This window comes from Oncorhynchus kisutch, linkage group LG5 (assembly GCF_002021735.2).
Source record: "Oncorhynchus kisutch isolate 150728-3 linkage group LG5, Okis_V2, whole genome shotgun sequence".
NCBI lineage: Eukaryota > Metazoa > Chordata > Actinopteri > Salmoniformes > Salmonidae > Oncorhynchus > Oncorhynchus kisutch.
This window is the reverse complement of record NC_034178.2, coordinates 49,717,481-49,740,524: the sequence shown is the minus strand read 5'-3', so window position 1 is coordinate 49,740,524 and position 23,044 is coordinate 49,717,481. Positions and strand designations below refer to the sequence as shown.

The 23,044-nt window shown below is 47.5% G+C and overlaps 1 protein-coding gene across 3 annotated transcripts in view; it reads left to right on the top strand.

Moving 5' to 3' along the window:
- The window catches only part of LOC109891193 (inositol 1,4,5-trisphosphate receptor type 1), a 177,180-nt gene that overhangs the window by 135,347 nt on the left and 18,789 nt on the right, over nucleotides 1-23,044 (top strand). For all 3 annotated transcript variants that reach the window (XM_031825256.1, XM_031825258.1, XM_031825257.1), the window contains 10 exons: nucleotides 2,359-2,502; nucleotides 2,694-2,801; nucleotides 5,533-5,725; nucleotides 7,881-8,003; nucleotides 14,181-14,356; nucleotides 15,583-15,747; nucleotides 16,438-16,627; nucleotides 17,077-17,172; nucleotides 18,583-18,716; nucleotides 22,878-23,043. In XM_031825256.1, the coding sequence (XP_031681116.1) occupies nucleotides 2,359-2,502; nucleotides 2,694-2,801; nucleotides 5,533-5,725; nucleotides 7,881-8,003; nucleotides 14,181-14,356; nucleotides 15,583-15,747; nucleotides 16,438-16,627; nucleotides 17,077-17,172; nucleotides 18,583-18,716; nucleotides 22,878-23,043 (1,495 nt within the window). The remainder of the gene's footprint in view (nucleotides 1-2,358; nucleotides 2,503-2,693; nucleotides 2,802-5,532; nucleotides 5,726-7,880; nucleotides 8,004-14,180; nucleotides 14,357-15,582; nucleotides 15,748-16,437; nucleotides 16,628-17,076; nucleotides 17,173-18,582; nucleotides 18,717-22,877; nucleotide 23,044) is intronic.

Sequence of the window (23,044 nt, the reverse complement as noted above, 5' to 3'; positions counted from 1 at the left end):
CAATTTTGCAGATTAACACTGGAGTGATGAATGATCAGATGGTCATGTACAGGTAGAGATATTGGTGTGCAAAAGAGCAGAAAAGTAAATAAATAAAAACAGTATGGGGATGAGGTAGGTGAAAAGGGTGGGCTATTTACCAATAGACTATGTACAGCTGCAGCGATCGGTTAGCTGCTCAGATAGCTGATGTTTGAAGTTGGTGAGGGAGATAAAAGTCTCCAACTTCAGCGATTTTTGCAATTCGTTCCAGTCACAGGCAGCAGAGTACTGGAACGAAAGGCGGCCAAATGAGGTGTTGGCTTTAGGGATGATCAGTGAGATACACCTGCTGGAGCGCGTGCTACGGATGGGTGTTGCCATCGTGACCAGTGAGCTGAGATAAGGCGGAGCTTTACCTAGCATGGACTTGTAGATGACCTGGAGCCAGTGGGTCTGGCGACGAATATGTAGCGAGGGCCAGCCGACTAGAGCATACAAGTCGCAGTGGTGGGTGGTACATGGTGCTTTAGTGACAAAACGGATGGCACTGTGATAGACTGCATCCAGTTTGCTGAGTAGAGTGTTGGAAGCCATTTTGTAGATGACATCGCCGAAGTCGAGGATCGGTAGGATAGTCAGTTTTACTAGGGTAAGCTTGGCGGCGTGAGTGAAGGAGGCTTTGTTGCGGAATAGAAAGCCGACTCTTGATTTGATTTTCGATTGGAGATGTTTGATATGAGTCTGGAAGGAGAGTTTGCAGTCTAGCCAGACACCTAGGTACTTATAGACGTCCACATATTCTAGGTCGGAACCATCCAGGGTGGTGATGCTAGTCGGGCATGCGGGTGCAGGCAGCGACCGGTTGAAAAGCATGCATTTGGTTTTACTAGCGTTTAAGAGCAGTTGGAGGCCACGGAAGGAGTGTTGTATGGCATTGAAGCTTGTTTGGAGGTTAGATAGCACAGTGTCCAAAGACGGGCCGAAAGTATATAGAATGGTGTCGTCTGCGTAGAGGTGGATCAGGGAATCGCCCGCAGCAAGAGCAACATCATTGATATACACAGAGAAAAGAGTCGGCCCGAGAATTGAACCCTGTGGCATTACACAGGTTCACTTTGTGGTGGGGACAATTAAAGGTCACTTTACAATGTGCAGTTTTGTCACAAAACACAATGCCACAGATGTCAAGTTTTGAGGGAGCGTGCAAATGGAATGCTGACTGCAGGAATGCCCACCAGAGATGTTGCCAGATAATTTAAGCCACCTCTGTCATTTTAGAGATTTTGACGGTACGTCCAACCGTCCTCACAACCGCAGACCACGTGTAACCCCGCCAGCCCAGGACATCCGGCTTCTTCACCTCCGGGATCGTCTGAGACCAGCCACCCGGACAGCAGATTAAACTGGGTTTACACAACCGAGGAAGTTCTGAACAAACTGTCAGAAACCGTCTCATCTGTGTGCTCGTCGTCCTCACCATGGACTTGACCTGACTGCAGTTTGGCGTCGTTACCCACTTCAGTGGGCAATTGCTCACCTTCGATGGCCACTGGGATGTTGGAGATGTGTGCTCTTCACAGTTGAATCCCAGTTTCAACTCTACCAGGCAGATGGTAGACAGCGTGTATGGTGTTGTTGGTTTGCTGATGACAACGGTGTGTACAGAGCGCCCAATAAGGGCGGTGGGGTTATGGTATTGGCAGGCAAAAGCTACGGACAACAAACACAATTGCATTTTATCGATGGCAATGCACAGAGATACCGTGTCTGGATCCCAAGGGCCCATTGTTTTGCCATTCATCCATTTCAGCGTGATAATGCACGGCCCCATGTTGCAATGATCTGTACACAATTCCTGGAAGATGAAAATGTCCCAGTTCTTCCATGGCCTGCATACTCACCAGACATGTCACCCATTGAGCATGTTTGGGATGCTCTGGATCGACCTGTATGACAATATCACCAATATCCAGCAATTTCGAATAGCCATTGAAGTGGATTGGGACAACATTCCACAGGCCACAATCAAAAGTCTGATCAACTCTATGCAAAAGGAGATGTCACGCTGCATGAGGCAAATGGAGGTCACACCAGATACTGACTGGTTTTCTGATCCACGCCCCTATGTTTTTTTTAAGGTATCTGTGACCAACAGATGCATATCTGTATTCCCAGTCATGTGAAATCCATGGATTAGAGCCTAATGAATATATTTAAATTCACGGATTTCCTTCTATGAACTGTAACTGTAACACAGTAAAATCTTACAAGTTGCATTGATATTTTTGTGTAGTGTAGTTCTATCCTCCTGAGAAAGTCAGTGTTTCTGGTCAGGTATAAAGCAGGTAATGGTTCTGTGGGTGGTGTGATCCTCAGGTGGAGGTGATCAAGAAGGCCTACCTGCAGGGAGAGGTGGAGTTTGAGGATCCTGAAGAGGAGGACGATAGTGGGGAGGAAGAGGAGCATGATGCTGCATCCCCCAGGAACGTAGGCCACAACATCTACATCTTGGCCCACCAGGTAGTTTTCAGGGCCTAGTTGACCCCAATGACACATTTAGATACACATGTTTTTTTGGATAACCAACCATTGGATACAACCATTTGAGGTATGCAAGTACTCTCAGCAGAGTCAGATGCAGTCTCCTGTCTTACCTGCCATACTCCTCACGAGCTATTTTTCACCCCTTATTTGACTTTTGAAACCTGTAGTTGGCGCGCCACAACAAGGAGCTGCAGGTGATGCTGAAGCCAGGCGGGACCAACGGAGAGGGAGACGAGGCTCTGGAGTTCTACGCCAAACACACTGCTCAGATAGAGGTCAGTGACATCACACACATACACTCACACAGTTTACTAACTGGATATCTTTAATTGTCAGTGACACAAATGTGTCCGTTTGCAGTAGAGCAGTGTTTCCCAATCCTGGTCCTGGGGATCAAAAGGGGTGCACATTAGTCTTGGGAAATATACTGTATACCGGGGTATTTCAAAATACCATCAGTATGATTTTCCTTACCGTTTCCGATACCAGCCTCAAGATGTGTCATAAATTATATCCTTCTCAGGGCTCAAGCTATGCATTTGGTTTGCTAACTTGTTAGCTAAGAGAATAGATGTCAAGATCAAGCTTTTTGGTTACAGCAGAGACATTCAATCCCCTCTGGATCAAGATCTCTGTTGCCTAAATTGTTTTGTGCATCAAAAATGTGTGTATGTACAGTATGTACAGTGGGGAGAACAAGTATTTGATACACTGTCGATTTTGCAGGTTTTCCTACTTACAAAGCATGTAGAGGTCTGTAATTTTTATCATAGGTACACTTCAACTGTGAGAGATGGAATCTAAAACAAAAATCCAGAAAATCACATTGTAATATTTTTAAGTCCCCATGTGCAAAAAGTTATATTTTCGTTTCATCAGACCAGATAACATTTCTCCAAAAAGTATGATCTTTGTCCCCATGTGCAGTTGCAAACCGTAGTCCGGCTTTTTATGGTGGTTTTGGAGCAGTGGATTCTTCCTTGCTGAGCGGTCTTTCAGGTTATGTTAAGATAGGACTCATTTTACTGTGGATGTAAATAATTTTGCACCCGTTTCCTCCAGCATCTTCACAAGGTCGTTTGCGATTGTGCTGGAATTGATTTGCACTTTTCACACCAAAGTACATTAATCTCTAGGAGACAGAACGCGTCTCCTTCCAGAGCAGTATGACGGCTGCGTTGTCCCACGGTGTTTATACTTGCATACTGTTGTTTGTACAGATGAACGTGGTACATTCAGGCGTTTGGAAATTGCTCTAAAGGATGAACCAGACTTGTGGATGTCTACAATATTTTTTTATGACAATTTGATTTTCCGATGATGTCAAGCATAGAGGCACTGAGTTTGAAGGTAGGCACAGAAATACATCCACAGGTACACCTCCAACTGACTCATGATCTCAATTAGCCTGTCAGAAGCTTCAAAGCCATGACATAATTTTCTGGAATTTTCCAAGAAGTTTAACTTCTTAGTGATCCTTTCGCTCACCAATCTCGTTAACGGGATTGATTTGACAACACCCAGTGAAATAGCAGCGCGCCAAATTCAAAAACAGAAATACTCATAATAATTCATATATCATACAAGTGTTATACATGGGTTTAAAAGATGAACTTCTTGTTAATCCAGCCACAGTGTCAGATTTAAAAAAGGCTTTACGGCCAAAGCAAATCATGTTATTATCTGAGGACAGCACCCCATCAAACATACACATGAAAATCATAATTCAACCCGCCAGGCACAACACAAAAGTCAGAAAAAACATATAATGCATGCCTTACCTTTGAAGATCCTCTTCTGTTGGCACTCCAATATGTCCATTAAACATCACAAATGGTCCTTTTGTTCGATAAATTCTGTCGTTATATATCCAAAATGTTGATTTATTTGGCGCGTATGATTCAGAAAATACACCGGTTCCAACTCGCGCAACATGACTACACATTATCTAATTAGTTACCTGTAAACTTGATCCAAACATTTCAAATAACTTTCCTAATACAACTTTAGGTATTTTTAAACGTAAATAATCTATCAAATTTAAGACGGAATAAACTGTGTTCAATACCGGAGGAAAACAAAGTGGAGTGAGCTTTCAGGTCACGCACCCCAACCACAAAAGTACACTTCACTCGACCCTCGTTCTGAACAGGGCTACTTCTTCATTTCCCAAAGGAAAAACATCAACCAATTTCTAAATACTGTTGACATCTAGTGGAAGCGATAGGAACTGCAAGCAACTGCGATAGAATTCTAGATTCCCATTGAAAAGAGAGTGACCTCAAAAAAATGTTTCCTGGATAGTTTGTCCTCGGGGTTTCGCCTGACAAATAAGTTCTAATACATCATTCAAACAGTTTTAGAAACTTCAGAGTGTTTTCTATCCAAATCTACTAATAATATGCATATCCTAGCTTCTGGGCCTGAGTAGCAGGCAGTTTACTTTGGGCACACCTTTCATCCGGACGTGAAAATGATGCCCCCTAGTCTTAAGAAGTTTTAAAGGCACAGTCAACTTAGTGTATGTGAACTTCTGATCCACTGGAATTGTGATACAGTGAATTATAAGTGAAATAATCTGTCTGTAAACAAAAATGACTTGTGTCATGCACAAAGTAGATGTACTAACCGACTTACCAAAACTATAGTTTGTTAACAAGAAATTTGTGTAGTGGTTGAAAAATGAGTTTTAATGACTCCAACCTAAGTGTATGTAAACTTCAGACTTCAACTGTAGATAGATCGATGTGTGTTGTTATATGTATGTGTTATTATAAAAACCTAAATGTTTTATAACATTTATAAATGTTATTATAAAAGCCTAAACACTGCCATAGAGCGATTTCAGTTCTTCTAAATCTGAGGCATAATGGAATGCTCCAAGCCTGGGGCTAAATTACACTGTCCAGGCACACTCGTGCTCCCCAACCTGGGCCTAAGTGGCTGGTACACTCTATACCTATGGAGCTGAAAGTGAGTGTGTTCCTGTGTGTGTCCTCCTCTCAGATCGTGCGTCATGACCGCACCATGGAGGAGATAGTGTTTCCTGTGCCCAACATCTGTGAGTTCCTGACCTGTGAGTCCAAACTGCGGGTGTATTACACCACAGAGAGGGACGAGCAGGGCAGCAAGATCAACGACTTCTTCCTCAGCGCTGAGAACCTCTTCAATGAGATGAACTGGCAGAAGAAACTACGAGGTAGCTACAGTAGCTCTTCAAAATGACCTCTCAGGAGGGTTTTACAAATTGATATTCATCTACTTCCTCTAAAATGTTACTGCATTAACTTGATGCAGTGTAAATAACAAATATAAAAGCTGTGTGTCAACACTTCCTAGTGATCTAATGACGTGACCCAGAGGAGCTGAGAAAGGGTTTTAATGTTGCTGTCGCAGGGCTAGTGTTAATAGAGCCAGTATCATCCTAACTCTGTGTGTTTTGGCAGAGGTTAGTGTTTCGCGATTACACCTCTTCTTTCCATTGTCAGTCTGTCAGTGGGCTGTAGGGGCTTTCCACTACATCTGAGCCGTGAAACCGTATGAATCACAACTGAGAGCACAGCGCACAGAGACCAGACATTTACAGTCGCACACACACACTCACACACACACTACACACACACGCACACACCCATTGTGCATCCACAGAGACACATGCCCACACACTTCTCTGTCACTGTCAGACAGAGATAAAGAGAAAAGTCCCTTGTCTATTTTCTATTTTCCAATTAAACCAATCTAAAAAGCGACACAGAATAGCATATATAAACAGTGCCAGCATGCCAGATTGGCTGTCAGCTGTGGGGAGGGGAGAAGACAGCCAGCTTCAATAGAGGAAAGGTTACAGTGAGATGTCTAAAGGTTGCTTTCCTCATGGGTGTCTAGTCCTTAACCAACATGAACAGCAGAGACATTCAACTCCCGCTGCCTTTGTGGTTCTTTCCTCCCAGCTTAAACTTCTAATAAAAACACATAGACTACTTTTTCTTCACTCAATTCTATAAATGTTACCTGTTAAAAGTGTAATATTCGTCCATTGAAACATTTTTATAATAGAATAAAGTTATGTGCTTTAATACCGAGCCTTTCTGTTATTGCACACTTTCAGTACGAGGTACTGATACTCTGTATCACACAGCTTCACACACCACTGCCCTCCAGCTATGAGTACTGCAGGATATATTGAGCCTGCTGTAAAGTATCATACCAAATAAGGAAATGTCCAATAGATTTGCTGTTATTGGTAAAATGTGTAATGTCAAGTTTATTTCCCATTCTCTTTTAAAATGTTTGTTCTCTCTCTCTCTCTCTCTCTCTCTCTCTCCTCTCCCTACCCCTTCTCTCTCTCTCTCTCTCTCTCTCTCTCTCTCTCTCTCTCTCTCTCTCTCTCTCTCTCTCTCTCTCTCCTCTCTCTCTCCCTCTCTCTCTCTCTCTCTCTCTCTCTCTCTCTCCTCTCTCTCTCTCTCTCTCTCTCTCTCCTCTCTCTCTCTCTCTCCACTCCCTACCCCTTCTCTCTCTCTCTCCTCTCCCTACCCCTTCTCTCTCTCTCTCCTCTCCCTACCCCTTCTCTCTCTCTCTCTCTCTCTCCTCTGTCTCTCCTCTCCCTACCCCTTCTCTCTCTCTCTCTCTCTCTCTCCTCTCTCTCTCTCTCTCTCTCTCTCTCTCTCTCTCTCTCTCCTCTCTCTCTCTCTCTCCACTCCCTACCCCTTCTCTCTCTCTCTCCTCTCCCTACCCCTTCTCTCTCTCTCTCCTCTCCCTACCCCTTCTCTCTCTCTCTCTCTCCTCTGTCTCTCCTCTCCCTACCCCTTCTCTCTCTCTCTCTCTCTCTCTCTCTCTCTCTCCTCTCTCTCTCTCTCTCTCTCTCTCTCTCTCTCTCTCTCTCTCTCTCTCCTCTCCCTACCCCTTCTCTCTCTCTCCTCTCCCTACCCCTTCCCTCTCTCTCCCCTCTCCCTACCCCTTCCCTCCCTTCCCTCTCTCTCTCTCTCTCTCTCTCTCTCTCTCTCTCTCTCTCTCCCCCTCTCGCTACCCCTTCCCCCCTCTCTCCCCCCTCTCCCTACCCCTTCCTTCCCTCTCTCTCTCCCCCCTCTCCCTACCCCTTCCTTCCCTCTCTCTCTCTCCCCCTCTCGCTACCCCTTCCCTCCCTCCCTCCCCCCTCTCTCTCCCCCCTCTCCCTACCCCTCCCCTGCCTCTCTCTCTCCCACCTCTCCCTACCCCTTCTCTTTTTCTCTCTCTCTCTCTCTCTCTCTCTCTCTCTCTCTCTCTCTCTCTCTCTCTCTCTCTCTCTGTCTCTCTCTCCCCCCTCTCCCTACCCCTTCTCTCTCTCTCTCTCTCTCTCTCTATCTCTCTCTATCTAGCCCAGCCTGTGTTGTACTGGTGTTCCAGAAACATGTCATTCTGGAGTAACATCTCCTTCAACCTGGCCGTCCTCATGAACCTGATGGTGGCCTTCTTCTATCCCCTGGAAGGGTTGCGTGAAGGTCAGTCACGTGCCAGCAACCTTCAAGCTTTCACCTTTAACCCTTCCCAAAGCTTTGACCCCTTGATTGTCAAGCCACAGTCAAAACTAACCCCGGACATCAGGGTATTTCATTCATTTTGAAAGTTAGAACTTGGGTTCAAGCTGTAGCTATGTCCTTTTCAATCTGATTGTGCTATTCATTCATTCTGTCTATGCAGGTAGTGTTGGTTTAAGAAAACCGTTGTCTACATGTACCTGGTCACTAGGGACGTCATATCAATGCTCAGACTGTATATGAAGGAGTTTTAAGAGATTTCAGGTTTTCGCTGTTTCCATTCTGGATTCTTTCATGTGTGTTGATGCCATGGTCTGTTTATGTGGGCGCTCCGGCCCGGCTCTGTTCCCTTCAGAGCCATCAAGCATGTTTGTATATCCCTTTGAAGTGCTGGTGTAGAACATCGGGTCAGAGGATGGTTGCGTGAGTCGCACACACAACACTGAGGGCTGAAAACAGGAAGAACAGAGGACGGCTCAAGTCTCTGTGATGTGATTCGGCCCAGTTGCACTGTATCACAAAGACTTCTACATGTATCTCAGTGCAACTGGATGGCTGCAATATTTTTCTCTCTTTTGTGCGTTTTATAGGTGTTCCTCTACTTTTGCATTATGGAACATTATGAGTGCACAATAACTGGAGCATTTTGTTAAAATAATTGACGATGGACTGATGTGTTTATATTACACTGTGTTCTACACAGTTCTGTTTATAGAGGCTTATTTAGGTAACACAGTATTTCCTTAATTATGCAACACAAATGGTACTCACACTCAAGTTAAATGTATTGTATAATTTCATATGGGGGGAAATTGTATCTGTGTAAACACAGGACAATAATATTATTAGCAATGAGTATTTCAATGTGAGGGATTGACGCTATACATATACAATTTTGCCATATGCTAACTTCATTACCTCTTCACAAGTGTAGATATTTCCAAACAGTGCAGCAGTAAGTATAGGAACCGGGCATACCCATCTCTGTGGTTTAGAAGGTCAAATATTCCCTTTGAGACATTTTGGGCTCTGGGAAGTGAAACAAAATCCTTTGCTTGGCCTTCCCTTCCCAAACTCCCCCTGACCCAGTGAGCTCTGTCTTTCACTTCTTCCTCTGACCTATTGACATCTGATCTCAGGTCACCTGACTGGGATCAGGATCATAGGCTAAAAATATCTCCTCTGTCTCTGGTTTTCTTTCTTTCTCTCTCTCTCTCTCTCTCGCTCTCTCTCAAAAACTAGAGATGTTATCATGTGGAAAAGTAATCCTCATCAACCCCATTTCAATGTACATGAATGCTATTATACACAGTCACACTAACTACTGTAACTGAGTGGAGCAGCATGGCTGTGGATGAGGCCTCTTCTGTAGACTACACCAGTAATATAGCACTGTACAGTTCAGCCCAGTGTGTGTGTGTTTCCCGCCCAACAGGACATTAGAGCTGTGTGAAGGGGGGGTGAGATGATCACGTGAGGCCCCACATACCTTTGGCCTGGTTCAGCAATTCTGTTTATTGCTTTATTACTCAGGGCCTCCACCCCCCCCACCCCCCTGCCCGCTCTGGAATGAGGGATAGAAATGAGATAAGAGTGCTCAAACTAGATCAGTGTGTGCCGCTGCCTGCCTGTTGACAAGTAGGAGCTTATGTCACTCAGGACCCCACACACCTAGCCTGACACAACACATACAGTACATTCGCCTGCAGACACTATACATTAAGCTCTTATCACACATTCAGTACATGCACACACAAACGTTCCCATCATGCCTGTATTTCCCCCTCCGCCCCCCAACACACACACACCTCCAGCAGTGCATGCAGACCCCAGACAGCCAGGCCATTCCTCATGAATCTTTCAGCAGAGTATTTTTAAAGATGGCAGTAGTTATGTAAGTGTCACCTGTCATGTGACCTCTACAGGGACCAGAAATAAGGGGGGATTACTGTCCTCTCTCTCTCACTTTCTCTCTCTTTGTTTCTTCCCTAGTTCTACCCCCCCGCCTCCCATTTCTTCCTGCCCCCCCCCCCCCCTCAGCACATGCCTGCCTGCAGTAAGCCCCTGGTTTAGTGACTGGGGACGGTTACAGAAGCAAGATCTGTCATTTATTGCATTATTCTTATGTGGAAGTGGGGTGTGTAGGCTGACATGGTGGGGTGTGTAGGCTGACATGGTGGGGTGTGTAGGCTGACATGGTGGGGTGTGTAGGCTGACATGGTGGGGTGTGTAGGCTGACATGGTGGGGTGTGTAGGCTGACATGGTGGGGTGTGTAGGCTGACATGGTGAGGTGTGTAGGCTGACATGGTGGGGTGTGTAGGCTGACATGGTAGGGTGTGTAGGCTGACATGGTGGGTGTGTAGGCTGACATGGTGGGGTGTGTAGGCCGACATGGTGGGGTGTGTAGGCTGACATGGTAGGGTGTGTAGGCTGACATGGTGGGGTGTGTAGGCTGACATGGTGGGCTGTGTAGGCTGACATGGTGGGGTGTGTAGGCTGACATGGTGGGGTGTGTAGGCTGACATGTTGGGGTGTGTAGGCTAACATGGTGGGGTGTGTAGGCTGACATGGTGGGGTGTGTAGGCTGACATGGTAGGGTGTGTAGGCTGACATGGTGGGGTGTGCAGGCTGACATGGTGGGGTGTGCAGGCTGACATGGTGGGGTGTGCAGGCTGACATGGTGGGGTTGCTTGGCCTTGGTGGGCTGTGTAGGCTGACATGGTGGGGTGTGTAGGCTGACATGGTGGGGTGTGTAGGCTGACATGGTGGGGTGTGTAGGCTGACATGATAGGGTGTGTAGGCTGACATGATAGGGTGTGTAGGCTGACATGGAGGGGTGTGTAGGCTGACATGGAGGGGTGTGTAGGCTGACATGGTGGGGTGTGTAGGATGACATGGAGGGGTGTGTAGGCTGACATGGTGGGGTGTGCAGGCTGACATGGTGGGGTGTGTAGGCTGACATGGTGGGGTGTGTAGGCTGTGCAGGCTGACGTGGGGTGTGTAGGTTGACATGGTGGGGAGTGTAGGTTGACATGGTGGGGTGTGTAGGCTGTGCAGGCTGACATGGTAGGGTGTGCAGGCTGACATGGTGGGGAGTGTAGGCTGACATGGTGGGGTGTGTAGGCTGACATGGTAGGGTGTGTAGGCTGACATGGTGGGGAGTGTAGGTTGACATGGTAGGGTGTGTAGGTTGACATGGTGGGGAGTGTAGGCTGACATGGTGGGGTGTGCAGGCTGACATGGTGGGGTGTGCAGGCTGACATGGTGGGGTGTGTAGGCTGACATGGTGGGGAGTGTAGGCTGAAATGGTGGGGTGTGTAGGCTGTCAGGCTGACATGGTAGGGTGTGTAGGCTGACATGGTGGGGTGTGTAGGCTGTGCAGGCTGACATGGTAGGGTGTGTAGGCTGACATGTTAGGGTGTGTAGGCTGTGCAGGCTGACACGGTGGGGTGTGCAGGCTGACACGGTGGGGTGTGTAGGCTGACACGGTGGGGTGTGCAGGCTGACATGGAGGGGTGTGCAGGCTGACATGGAGGGGTGTGCAGGCTGACATTTAGGGGTGTGTAGGCTGACATGGAGGGGTGTGTAGGCTGACATGGAGGGGAGTGTAGGCTGACATGGTGGGGTGTGTAGGCTGTGCAGGCTGACATGGAGGGGTGTGTAGGCTGACATGGTGGGGTGTGTAGGCTGACATGGTGGGGTGTGTAGGCTGTCAGGCTGACATGGTAGGGTGTGTAGGCTGACATGGTGGGGAGTGTAGGCTGTGTAGGCTGACATGGTAGGGTGTGTTGGCTGACATGGTGGGGAGTGTAGGCTGACATGGTGGGGTGTGTAGGCTGACATGGTAGGGTGTGCAGGCTGACATGGTGGGGAGTGTAGGCTGACATGGTGGGGTGTGTAGGCTGACATGGTAGGGTGTGTAGGCTGACATGGTGGGGAGTGTAGGTTGACATGGTAGGGTGTGTAGGTTGACATGGTGGGGTGTGTAGGCTGTGCAGGCTGACATGGTAGGGTGTGTTGGCTGACATGGTGGGGAGTGTAGGCTGTGTAGGCTGACATGGTGGGGAGTATAGGCTGTGTAGGCGGGGTGTATAGGCTGTGCAGGCTGACATGGTAGGGTGTGTAGGCTGTGCAGGCTGACACGGTGGGGTATGTAGGCTGTCAGGCTGACATGGTAGGGTGTGTAGGCTGACATGGTGGGGAGTGTAGGCTGTGTAGGCTGACATGGTGGGGAGTATAGGCTGTGTAGGCTGACATGGTGGGGTGTATAGGCTGTGCAGGCTGACATGGTAGAGTGTGTAGGCTGTGCAGGCTGACACGGTGGGGTGTGTAGGCTGACACGGTGGGGTGTGTAGACTGACATGGTGGGGTGTGTAGGCTGACATGGAGGGGTGTGTAGGCTGACATGGAGGGGAGTGTAGGCTGACATGGTGGGGTGTGTAGGCTGTGCAGGCTGACATGGAGGGGTGTGTAGGCTGACATGGTGGGGTGTGTAGGTTGACATGGTGGGGTGTGTAAGCTGTCAGGCTGACATGGTAGGGTGTGTTGGCTGACATGGTGGGGAGTATAGGCTGTGTAGGCTGACATGGTGGGGTGTATAGGCTGTGCAGGCTGACATGGTAGGGTGTGTAGGCTGACATGGTAGGGTGTGTAGGCTGTGCAGGCTGACACGGTGGGGTGTGTAGGCTGACACGGTGGGGTGTGTAGACTGACATGGTGGGGTGTGTAGGCTGACATGGAGGGGTGTGCAGGCTGACATGGAGGGGTGTGTAGGCTGACATGGAGGGGTGTGTAGGCTGACATGGAGGGGTGTGTAGGCTGATATGGAGGGGTGTGTAGGTTGACCTGGTGGGGAGTGTAGGCTGACATGGTGGGGTGTGTAGACTGACATGGTGGGGTGTGTAGGCTGACATGGTAGGGTGTGCAGGCTGACATGGTGGGGAGTGTAGGCTGACATGGTGGGGTGTGTAGGCTGACATGGTAGGGTGTGTAGGCTGACATGGTGGGGAGTGTAGGTTGACATGGTAGGGTGTGTAGGTTGACATGGTGGGGTGTGTAGGCTGTGCAGGCTGACATGGAGGGGTGTGCAGGCTGACATGGAGGGGTGTGTAGGCTGACATGGAGGGGTGTGTAGGCTGATATGGAGGGGTGTGTAGGCTGATATGGAGGGGTGTGTAGGCTGACATGGTGGTGTGTGTAGGCTGACACGGTGGGGTGTGTAGGTTGACATGGTGGGGAGTGTAGGCTGACATGGTGGGGTGTGTAGGCTGACATGGTGGGTGTGTAGGCTGAATTGGGGGTGTGTGTAGGCTGACATGGTGGGGTGTGTAGGCTGACATGGTGGGGTGTGTAGGCTGTGCAGGCTGACATGGAGGGGTGTGTAGGCTGACATGGAGGAGTGTGTAGGCTGACATGGTGGGGTGTTTAGGCTGACATGGTGGGGTGTGTAGGTTGACATGGTGGGGAGTGTAGGCTGACATGGTGGGGTGTGTAGGCTGACATGGTGGGTGTGTAGGCTGAATTGGGGGTGTGTGTAGGCTGACATGGTGGGGTGTGTAGGCTGTGCAGGCTGACATGGAGGGGTGTGTAGGCTGACATGGAGGGGTGTGTAGGCTGACATGGAGGAGTGTGTAGGCTGACATGGTGGGGTGTACAGGCTGACATGGTGGGGTATGTAGGCTGACATGGTAGGGTGTGTAGGCTGACATGGTAGGGTGTGTAGGCTGCCATGGTGGGGAGTGTAGGCTGACATGGTAGGGTGTGTAGGCTGACATGGTGGGGAGTGTAGGCAGACATGATGGGGTGTGTAGGCTGACATGGTGGGGTGTGTAGGCTGACATGGTGGGGTGTGTAGGCTGACATGGTGGGGTGTGTAGGCTGACATGGTGGGGTGTGTAGGCTGACATGGTGGGGTGTGTAGGCTGACATGGTGGGGTGTGTAGGCTGTGCAGGCTGACATGGAGGGGTGTGTAGGCTGACATGGAGGGGTATGTAGGCTGACATGGTGGGGTGTGTAGGCTGACAATGAGGGGTGTGTAGGCTCTGCAGGCTGACATGTTGGGGTGTGTAGGCTGACATGGTGGGGTGTGTAGGCTGACATGGTGGGGTGTGTAGGCTGACATTGTGTGTATCCTCCCTAGGTACCCTGGAGCCCCAGCTGTCTGCCCTGCTCTGGTTGGGTATGTTGGCATCGTTGGCTATCGTGGTGGCCATGCCCCAGCACCTTGGGGTTCGCACCCTCATCATTGCCACCATCCTCCGCCTCATCTTCTCTGTGGGCCTGGAGCCCACCCTCTTCTTGCTTGGAGCCTTTAACGTACGTCTTCTTTGGGAAACGTGTGTGTTTGACTATATTGTTGTCCGACACTAAATCTTAATTTCCATGTTCTCCAATGTCAATCCTTGCTTGCTCTCAGTAGCCCCCCTCTCCTCATGCCCTCCTCACATCACATTCATCTGCACATGCCCACCCCTGTACGTACCCACTACCCACACACCCTGTCCCCATGTAGACCTCCCTCACGCCCCAGCCCATACCCACTCCAGTGCCCGTTCTGCCTATGGCGTAACCCCCTGGCCTGACTCCCTGGCTGGCCTGGCACGGCCTTAGTGTGTGGTCGGTCGGCTGTGAAATGCGTCACTAGACGCTGGAGGCTGACACCACCCTTGCAGCTGCCCAAAATTCCCTGGAACTGCCCCTTATACACGGCCCGCTGCCCGTTCCCCCTATGTCCTCAACTGGCCCCTTCTGCATTCCTCTCCTCCTTCGGTCTCCCCTCCCTCCCTGTGGCTGGGGGATAGATAGCGATCCCACATCCATCTACTGAACCCCAGAACTACTACAACTCCTAATATACTGCCAAGAACAATCCACTGCTAGTCCATGAAATGCCTGTCCTGTAGGATCACGTTGTGTCTGATTGTCATCATGGACTGTCATGTAGTGCATGTCCTGTAGGATCACGTTGTGTCTGATTGTCATCATGGAATGTCATGTAGTGCATGTCCTGTAGGATCACGTTGTGTCTGATTGTCATCATGGACTGTCATGTAGTGCATGTCCTGTAGGATCACGTTGTGTCTGATTGTCATCATGGACTGTCATGTAGTGCATGTCCTGTAGGATCACGTTGTGTCTGATTGTCATCATGGAATGTCATGTAGTGCATGTCCTGTAGGATCACGTTGTGTCTGATTGTCATCATGGAATGTCATGTAGTGCATGTCCTGTAGGATCACGTTGTGTCTGATTGTCATCATGGAATGTCATGTAGTGCATGTCCTATGAAATATTCACATTTTATGCATAGAAAGACAACATATTATAGGCCTTGTTATAAGCACGAATTAGCGTTTTTCTGTCTTTAACAAGTTATACAGCATTATGGCTGGATACTTTAAGTTAAGCATTACCTCACAATCCATTATTGGTCAGGTCTCCCTTGTGAAAGAGGTCTTCTTACCTCAATGGAACTTCCTGGTTAAATAAAGGTTAGATCAAATAATAATGCTAATAAATATGAATGTCTTCTGTCCCTGCAGGTCTGTAATAAGATCATCTTCTTGATGAGTTTTGTGGGGAACAAAGGGACGTTCACACGGGGCTACAAGGCCATGATCCTGGACGTTGAGTTCCTCTACCACCTCATGTACCTCATCATCTGTAGCCTGGGGGTCTTCGTCCATGTCTTCTTCTACAGCCTACTGGTATAATTACATATATATTCTGTATGTTAATATATATTGCTGCTGGTGAACACACAGTCATACTTAATAGGAAGCTGTCTAGCAGTATAAGCTAATGTTGGTAGAAACCTCAATGGCCAAACTCTGGTTCAAAAGCCTTTGGTGTTCCTCCGAGCACAAACAGGGCATATTTAAGACAGACAGACACAGACAGAAGGCGGCACACAGACATACGGCGGCACACAGACATACGGCGGCACACACACAGACAGACGGAGGCACACACACAGACAGACGGAGGCACACACACAGACAGACGGAGGCACACACACAGACAGACGGAGGCACACACACAGACAGACGGAGGCACACACACAGACAGACGGAGGCACACACACAGACAGACGGAGGCACACACACAGACAGACGGAGGCACACAGACACAGGCAGACACACACAAACATACACACAGACACAGGCAGACAAACAGACACAGGCAGACACACACAGACACACATTCTCTTTTTGGACAAATGTATCAATCCCCCCACACACACACAAACCTTGTATTTCCAAACTAGACAAAAATACCTCTACAAAGGTCAGAAAAAAGTAGTCATTCCAAACAGAAAAAACAAGAAAATAATTTTCTGTCTTCCATTCTGTTTCTACATTAGGTCTAGCTATAACTCTGTGTTGTCTCTCGTGCAGCTCTTTGACCTGGTGTACAGGGAGGAGACTCTACTGAACGTGATAAAGAGTGTGACCCGTAACGGTCGCTCCATCGTGCTGACAGCAGTGCTGGCCCTCATCCTGGTCTACCTGTTCTCCATCGTGGGGTACATCTTCTTCAAGGATGACTTCATCCTGGAGGTGGACCGCATCCCCAACACCACTCTGGGTGAGTAGGAGACCATAGAAATATTACTTCCTGCTTTACTGCTGTGTACCTTTTGTACCTTGTCAGCTCGGGGATTTGAACTTGCAACCTTTCAGTTACTAGTCCAATGCTCTAACCACTAGGCTACCCTGCCGCCCCGTTAATTCTATGGAGACCAGGGATGTTTATTAGGCTGGTCCCAGATCTGTTTTTGCCATCTTGCTAATTCCTCAACTCCAACAGAGTTGGTAAAACAGCACTTGGGCCAGGCTAGATGTTAATGATCTTTTAAGAGGAAATTATTTTTTCACGGCTTACTGAGTTACAGTCACACAATAACCAACATCCCTCACACCCCGGCCTGCTATAATATATAGTACAGGGAACACAATACAATATTGTTATGTGGAGGTGTTGTTCTTCCGGTTGTCATTAGCACATGTTGCTAACTAACCTGATGTCCCTTGTAGAGAACGGGGTCAGTATGCCCAATAAGCTGGTGTCTGATGGGATGTGTCGGTCTGAGAGTGGAGAGAACAACTGCACCACAGAGCTTCAAGTGGATGGTACAGTACAGTACAATACTCCAGCAAACTATATAATAATATATGGCCTACTGCAAAAGTTTCTGTCAACCAAAATCATTTCTCAAAGGCCTTTTATCGGATTACAGCATGTGATCATTATCGTGTGTGTGTGTGTGTGTGAGAGAGACAAACCAAACCAATGATTGGCTCTGATGCAGTTGTGGCAGACTCCTGTGTTGTCATGGAGGCTTGTAACCCATGATGAAACATAATATCCTGCATCGAGGACACCACTCCTCGGTATGAGACAAAGGCAGCTACGGCTTGCCCGATGCTCACCTTGAATTTAATACCGCTGTTCTCGCTACATACATTCAGTCTGAAACTGCCATCCTAGAAGTCCTTTGTGTGACTTCAAAATGAAAGGCGTTGTACAAAACAAATTCATTAGCGATAGGTTAGATTCGTTAGAGACGATCCAATCAACGTTGATAGCGTCATCATGTAGGCCGGCTCTGGCCCAACCCATTGGTTTCTGGGACCAATCAGAACGGTCAGAATGTGTTCATTCTAGAAATCATAGGGGAGGGGTGCAAATCCAGACTCATCATGAAGAAGACACGTCAGTTGGCCGGAGCGATGTGGATGGGTATCCAGGCAAATCTACAGCAGCACTGGACTGGCCTGAGGCTGCAGGGGAAACATGCTGACCATTCTGTCTATCATTCCATGTGTCACAATGCTGCCATTGGAAAGGACATTCTCACCTTTATTGTTAAGGCTAGGTTGCAGGTTCTACCAACAAAATATCATCTAGGACTGGTACCTGCCCGGCAAACCATGACCTGTTTTGAATGTTACACACTGCGTCAGATGTAATAGGGACTGTTGCACATTTACATACTAGACATGACCGCCTCATTCACCTGATAGCCAGTGAGGTGGGAAAGCACACATCCGTAAACACTCCTGTGTAAAAGGAAGTTGATGTGTTTTCCTGTGTACCGAATCTGCCAGATATTGTCGTTGTGGGGGAGGTTTTCATTTTGGAAGTGGGTTTCTCATTTGATTGTTATAGGAAGCAGGCTTTACTGACAAGTTTCTTAAATACCAGCCCCTCGTATCATGTTTTGGAGAGCCTTGGATATATGTGCAAGTTGTTGGCACTGATATTTGGCATTCTTGTCCACGTACATAGGCTTACTGTACGTGGCCTTCAGATTGCAGGCCTGTCTAAGACTAAAGCAAAGCAACCGGTGAGGTACTGCTCAGTTTCTGCCTTTATCGGCAGCCTCTCTGTGTGGAGAAGTGGCGTTTTGTTTCCTTAAGTGTCATTGTAACCAAGACCTTTGAAACGTTTGTATCCTTTGTGTAATGTGATTTGTGGATTCAAATGAATTATTTAAAATGTGTGTGTGCTTAACCCTCCTACCTGTCCCTCTCCCTCAGACTTGTTGGATGACATGGAGGATGGCAAGGAGCGTACATGTGACTCTCTGCTCATGTGTATCGTCACTGTGCTGAGCCACGGCCTGAGGAGTGGAGGGGGGGTGGGAGACGTCCTGAGAAAGCCCTCCAAAGAGGTAAGCACACAGACCAGACCCCCACCCAGCACACTCTGGAGAGAACAGAGCCCCTATTCACAAAGTGTCTCAGCGTAAGACTGCTGATCTAGCAACAGCTCAGCCTTTTAAATCATGAAGAAGAAGGACCTGATCCGAGACCAACACATACTTTGAGATTTTCTGAATACCGATCCAGACCCAGTCAGGCCCAGTTCTAATATAGAGTTCAGTATCATCTGTAGAGTTGAGATTTTGTTTATAGCAATACATATTTTCCTCAGAACCATTCCAGCTGTTAGGCCTCCTCCCTGTGTGGAACTTGGTACGGTCTGGAAATACACTATATATATAAGAGTATGTGGACACCCCTTCAAATTAGTGGATTTGTCCACTACACCTGTTGCTGACAGGTGTATAAAATCGAGCACACAGCCATGCAATCTTCATAGACAAACATTGGCAGTAGAATGGCCTTACTGAAGAGCTCAGTGACTTTCAACGTGGCACCGTCATAGGATCCCACCTTTCCAACAAGTCAGTTCATCAAATGTTTGCCCTGCTAGAGCTGCCCCGGTCAACTGTAAGTGCTGTTATTGTGAAGTGTAAAGATCTAGGAGTGACAACGGCTCAGCCGCTAAGTGGTAGGCCACACAAGCTCACAGAACGGGAGTGCCGAGTGATGAAGCGTGTCTGTCCTCGGTTGCAACACTCACTACCGAGTTCCAAACTGCCTCTGGAAGCAATGTCAGCACAATAACTGTTCATTGGATGCGGGTTTCTATGGCTGAGCAGAACCACACAAGACTAAGATGACCATGCCCAATGCCAAGCGTTGGCTGGAGTGGCGTTAAGCTCGTCGCAATTGGACTCTGGAGCAGTGTAAACGTGTTCTCTGGAGTGATGAATCACGCTTCACCATCTGGCAGTTCGACGGGCGAATCTGGGTTTAGCAGATTCCAGGAGAAAGCTACCTGCTCGAATGCAAAGTGCCAACTAAAGTTTGGTGGAGGAGGAAAAACAGTCTGGGGCTGTTTTTCATGGTCCGGGCTAGGCCCCTTGGTTCCATTGAGGCGGCCGGTAGCCTAGTGGTTAGAGTGTAGGGGCGGCAGGTAGCCTAGTGGTTAGAGTGTAGGGGCGGCAGGTAGCCTAGTGGTTAGAGTGTAGGGGCGGCAGGTAGCCTAGTGGTTAGAGTGTAGGGGCAGCAGGTAGCCTAGTGGTTAGAGTGTAGGGGCGGCAGGTAGCCTAGTGGTTAGAGTGTAGGGGCGGCAGGTAGCCTAGTGGTTAGAGTGTAGGGGCGGCCGGTAGCCTAGTGGTTAGAGTGTAGGGGCGGCCGGTAGCCTAGTGGTTAGAGTGTAGGGGCGGCAGGTAGCCTAGTGGTTAGAGTGTAGGGGCGGCAGGTAGCCTAGTGGTTAGAGTGTAGGGGCGGCCGGTAGCCTAGTGGTTAGAGCGTTGGACTTGGAAAGGTTCCAAGATCGAATCCCAGAGCTGACAAAGTAAAAATCTGTCGTTCTGCCCCTGAACAAGGCAGTTAACCCACTGTTCCTAGGCCGTCATTGAAAATAAGAATTTGTTCTTAACTGACTTGCCTAGTTAAATAATGGTCAAAAAATAAAAGAATTAAAATAAATCTTAACGCTACAGCATACAATGACATTTTAGACGATTCTGTGCTTCCAACTTTGTGGCAACAGTTTGAGGAAGGCCATTTTCTTGTTTCAGAATAACAATGCCCCCATGCACAAAGCGAGGTCCATACAGAAATGGATTGTAGAGATCAGTGTGGAAGAACTTGACTGACCTCAACTCCATCGAACACCTTTGAGATAAATTGGAACGCCGACTGCGAGCCAGGCCTAATCGTCAATCATCACTGTTTGACCTCATTAAAGCTCTTGTGGCTCACTGGAAGCAAGTCTCCACACCAATGCTCCATCATTTAGTGAAAATCTTTCCCAGAAGAGTGGAGGCTGTTATAGCAGCAAAGGCGGCACCAACTCCATATTAATGTCCATGATTTTGGAATGAGATGTTCGACGAGTACGTGTCCACATACTTTTGGTCATGTAGTGTAGGTTTCCTCCGAACTCCGTCAGACCACAGATGATGACATAGAGCCTCATAGAGAAATGTCTACTCATGTCTTGAACCGGTACACAAACTGGGTACCTCCTAAGAAGGTCATTTGACCTGTAGCCTACATTTGATATGAATGGCAGATATTTTCTTTTTTTTTACTTAAAAAAAATTATAACTTTAAAACTATCTTTATTTATACAGCACATTTCAGGCATGGAATGCAACTCAATGTGTTTTACATGGAAAAAACTAATAAAAAAATATCAGTGCCAGAGGACCTGAGGGATCTACTGGATACATAACTTAAAAGCATGTCTGACATGTATTGGGGTGCACAATCGTGGCTTGATTTAAAAACCAATAGAATAATCTTAGAATGAATTCTAAAACTCACAGGCAGCCAATGCAGAGACCTTAAAACCGGTGTAATGTGTGCTCTCTGGTCTTGGTCAGTACCCGTGCTGCAGCATTCTGTATGTTTTGCAGTTGACCAATGGCTTTCTTGTGTAGACCAGACAGGAGAGCATTACAGTAGTCAAGCCTGCTTGTAATACATAGATGAATCTCTCTGTATCAGCCTGAGAGAGAAACGGTCGCACCTTGGCAATGTTCCAAATGTGGTAAAAAAAAAAAAGCCATTTTGGTCACATTCAAAATTGAGTTCATAATCTAAAATAACACCTAGGTTTTTTACCTGCTGCATTGCTTGTGAAATAAAATGTGCGGCTAGATTCTCTCTGCTTTGGCTCCAACAATAAATACTTTGGTCTTGTCTTGATTTAGCTGAAGGAAGTTGTGAGCCATCCAAGTATTTAAATCACTAATGCAGTCTAATAATTTATCCGTGGAGCTAAAATCCTCTGGTGACACAAAAATGTAAAGTTGCATATCGTCTTCGTAGCAGTGAAAATCAATGCTGTGCGTTCTGATAACCCTCCCAAGGGGTAGCATACTGTATATAAACTGAACAGTTCCGGACCCACAATCAAACATTTGTGGAATGCCACGTGATATGTATTTTCTCAAAGGTTTGATTTTGGGTCCGGTACTGTTCAGTTTATGACACTCTTGACCAGTTAAATAGGTCCTAAACCAAAGTGAGACCACTTCTCCAGTCTGTCCAGAAGGACATCATGGTCAACCGTGTCGAATGCAGCACTTAAATCTAAGAGTACAAGGACAGAGAGCTAAATATTTTCAATATTTTTTGCCCACAAAGCTGTAAAATGCTTGTTAAGGTTAAAAAGAGGTGCTTGACGAGAGAAGAGCCTGTATACGGTGCCCGACATTTCAGCCTGTTTGCGTAACTGTTTCTTGTGGTCGTAACTGTGTGACATCTGGCCGCTTGCACCTGTGTTCTTATGTTTCAAATCAACACACATGATTCAGGGCCGATTAGGCTAAGCCCCTGCTCATAACCAATGACCCCTGTTCTGCCTTTATGTAAAAACCAGGGCCGTGTTCAATATAGTCACCAAATGGAAGGAACAGGGAGGGACTACCCGGACCTGTCCAATAAGAGACAGTCATTTCCACCTTTCATTGCAAAACATTTTCAGTTGTGTACCCAAATAAACAGGCCACGCTATCTCTCTGACCCAGGTCACGTCATCATATGTCAGCCCAGTATGATACTGGGCCCCACTTTCACTGTCTAACATTTGGCTTTTTTCTGACCTTATTGTCAGTGTGTTATATGTTCTGTGTGTTATTTCTTTGTGTTACATGTGCTGTGTGTTATTGTTTTAAATGTTATATGTGTTTAATCCACAGGTGGGCAACTCCATCCTGAAGGGGCACAGTGTGTCCAGTCTACTACTTACACACCTAAATCAACTAATACTGCTTTACATTGATTTCATTTATTTGATTGGTTAAATAAGTTTATAGGTTGAGCTGTTAGTGGTGGGTTGGACCAAAAATCTGTTGGTCATCTCTGGTTTAGTCTGTGCACCCCACACTTTGTCAATTTCTACTCAAAGTACCAACAATAATAGCTATAGTGTGGTACAGTACTGTATATGTTGTTACCTGGAGTTTATAATGCTTTATAATGTGTTATAACCACTCCTCTCCCTCCAATCCCCCTTTCTCTCTTTGTAGGAGCCTCTGTTTGCGGCCAGGGTGATCTACGACTTGCTCTTCTTCTTCATGGTCATCATCATCGTCCTCAACCTTATCTTCGGAGTCATCATCGACACCTTTGCAGACCTGAGGAGTGAGAAACAGAAGAAGGAAGAGGTCCTGAAGACCACCTGCTTCATATGCGG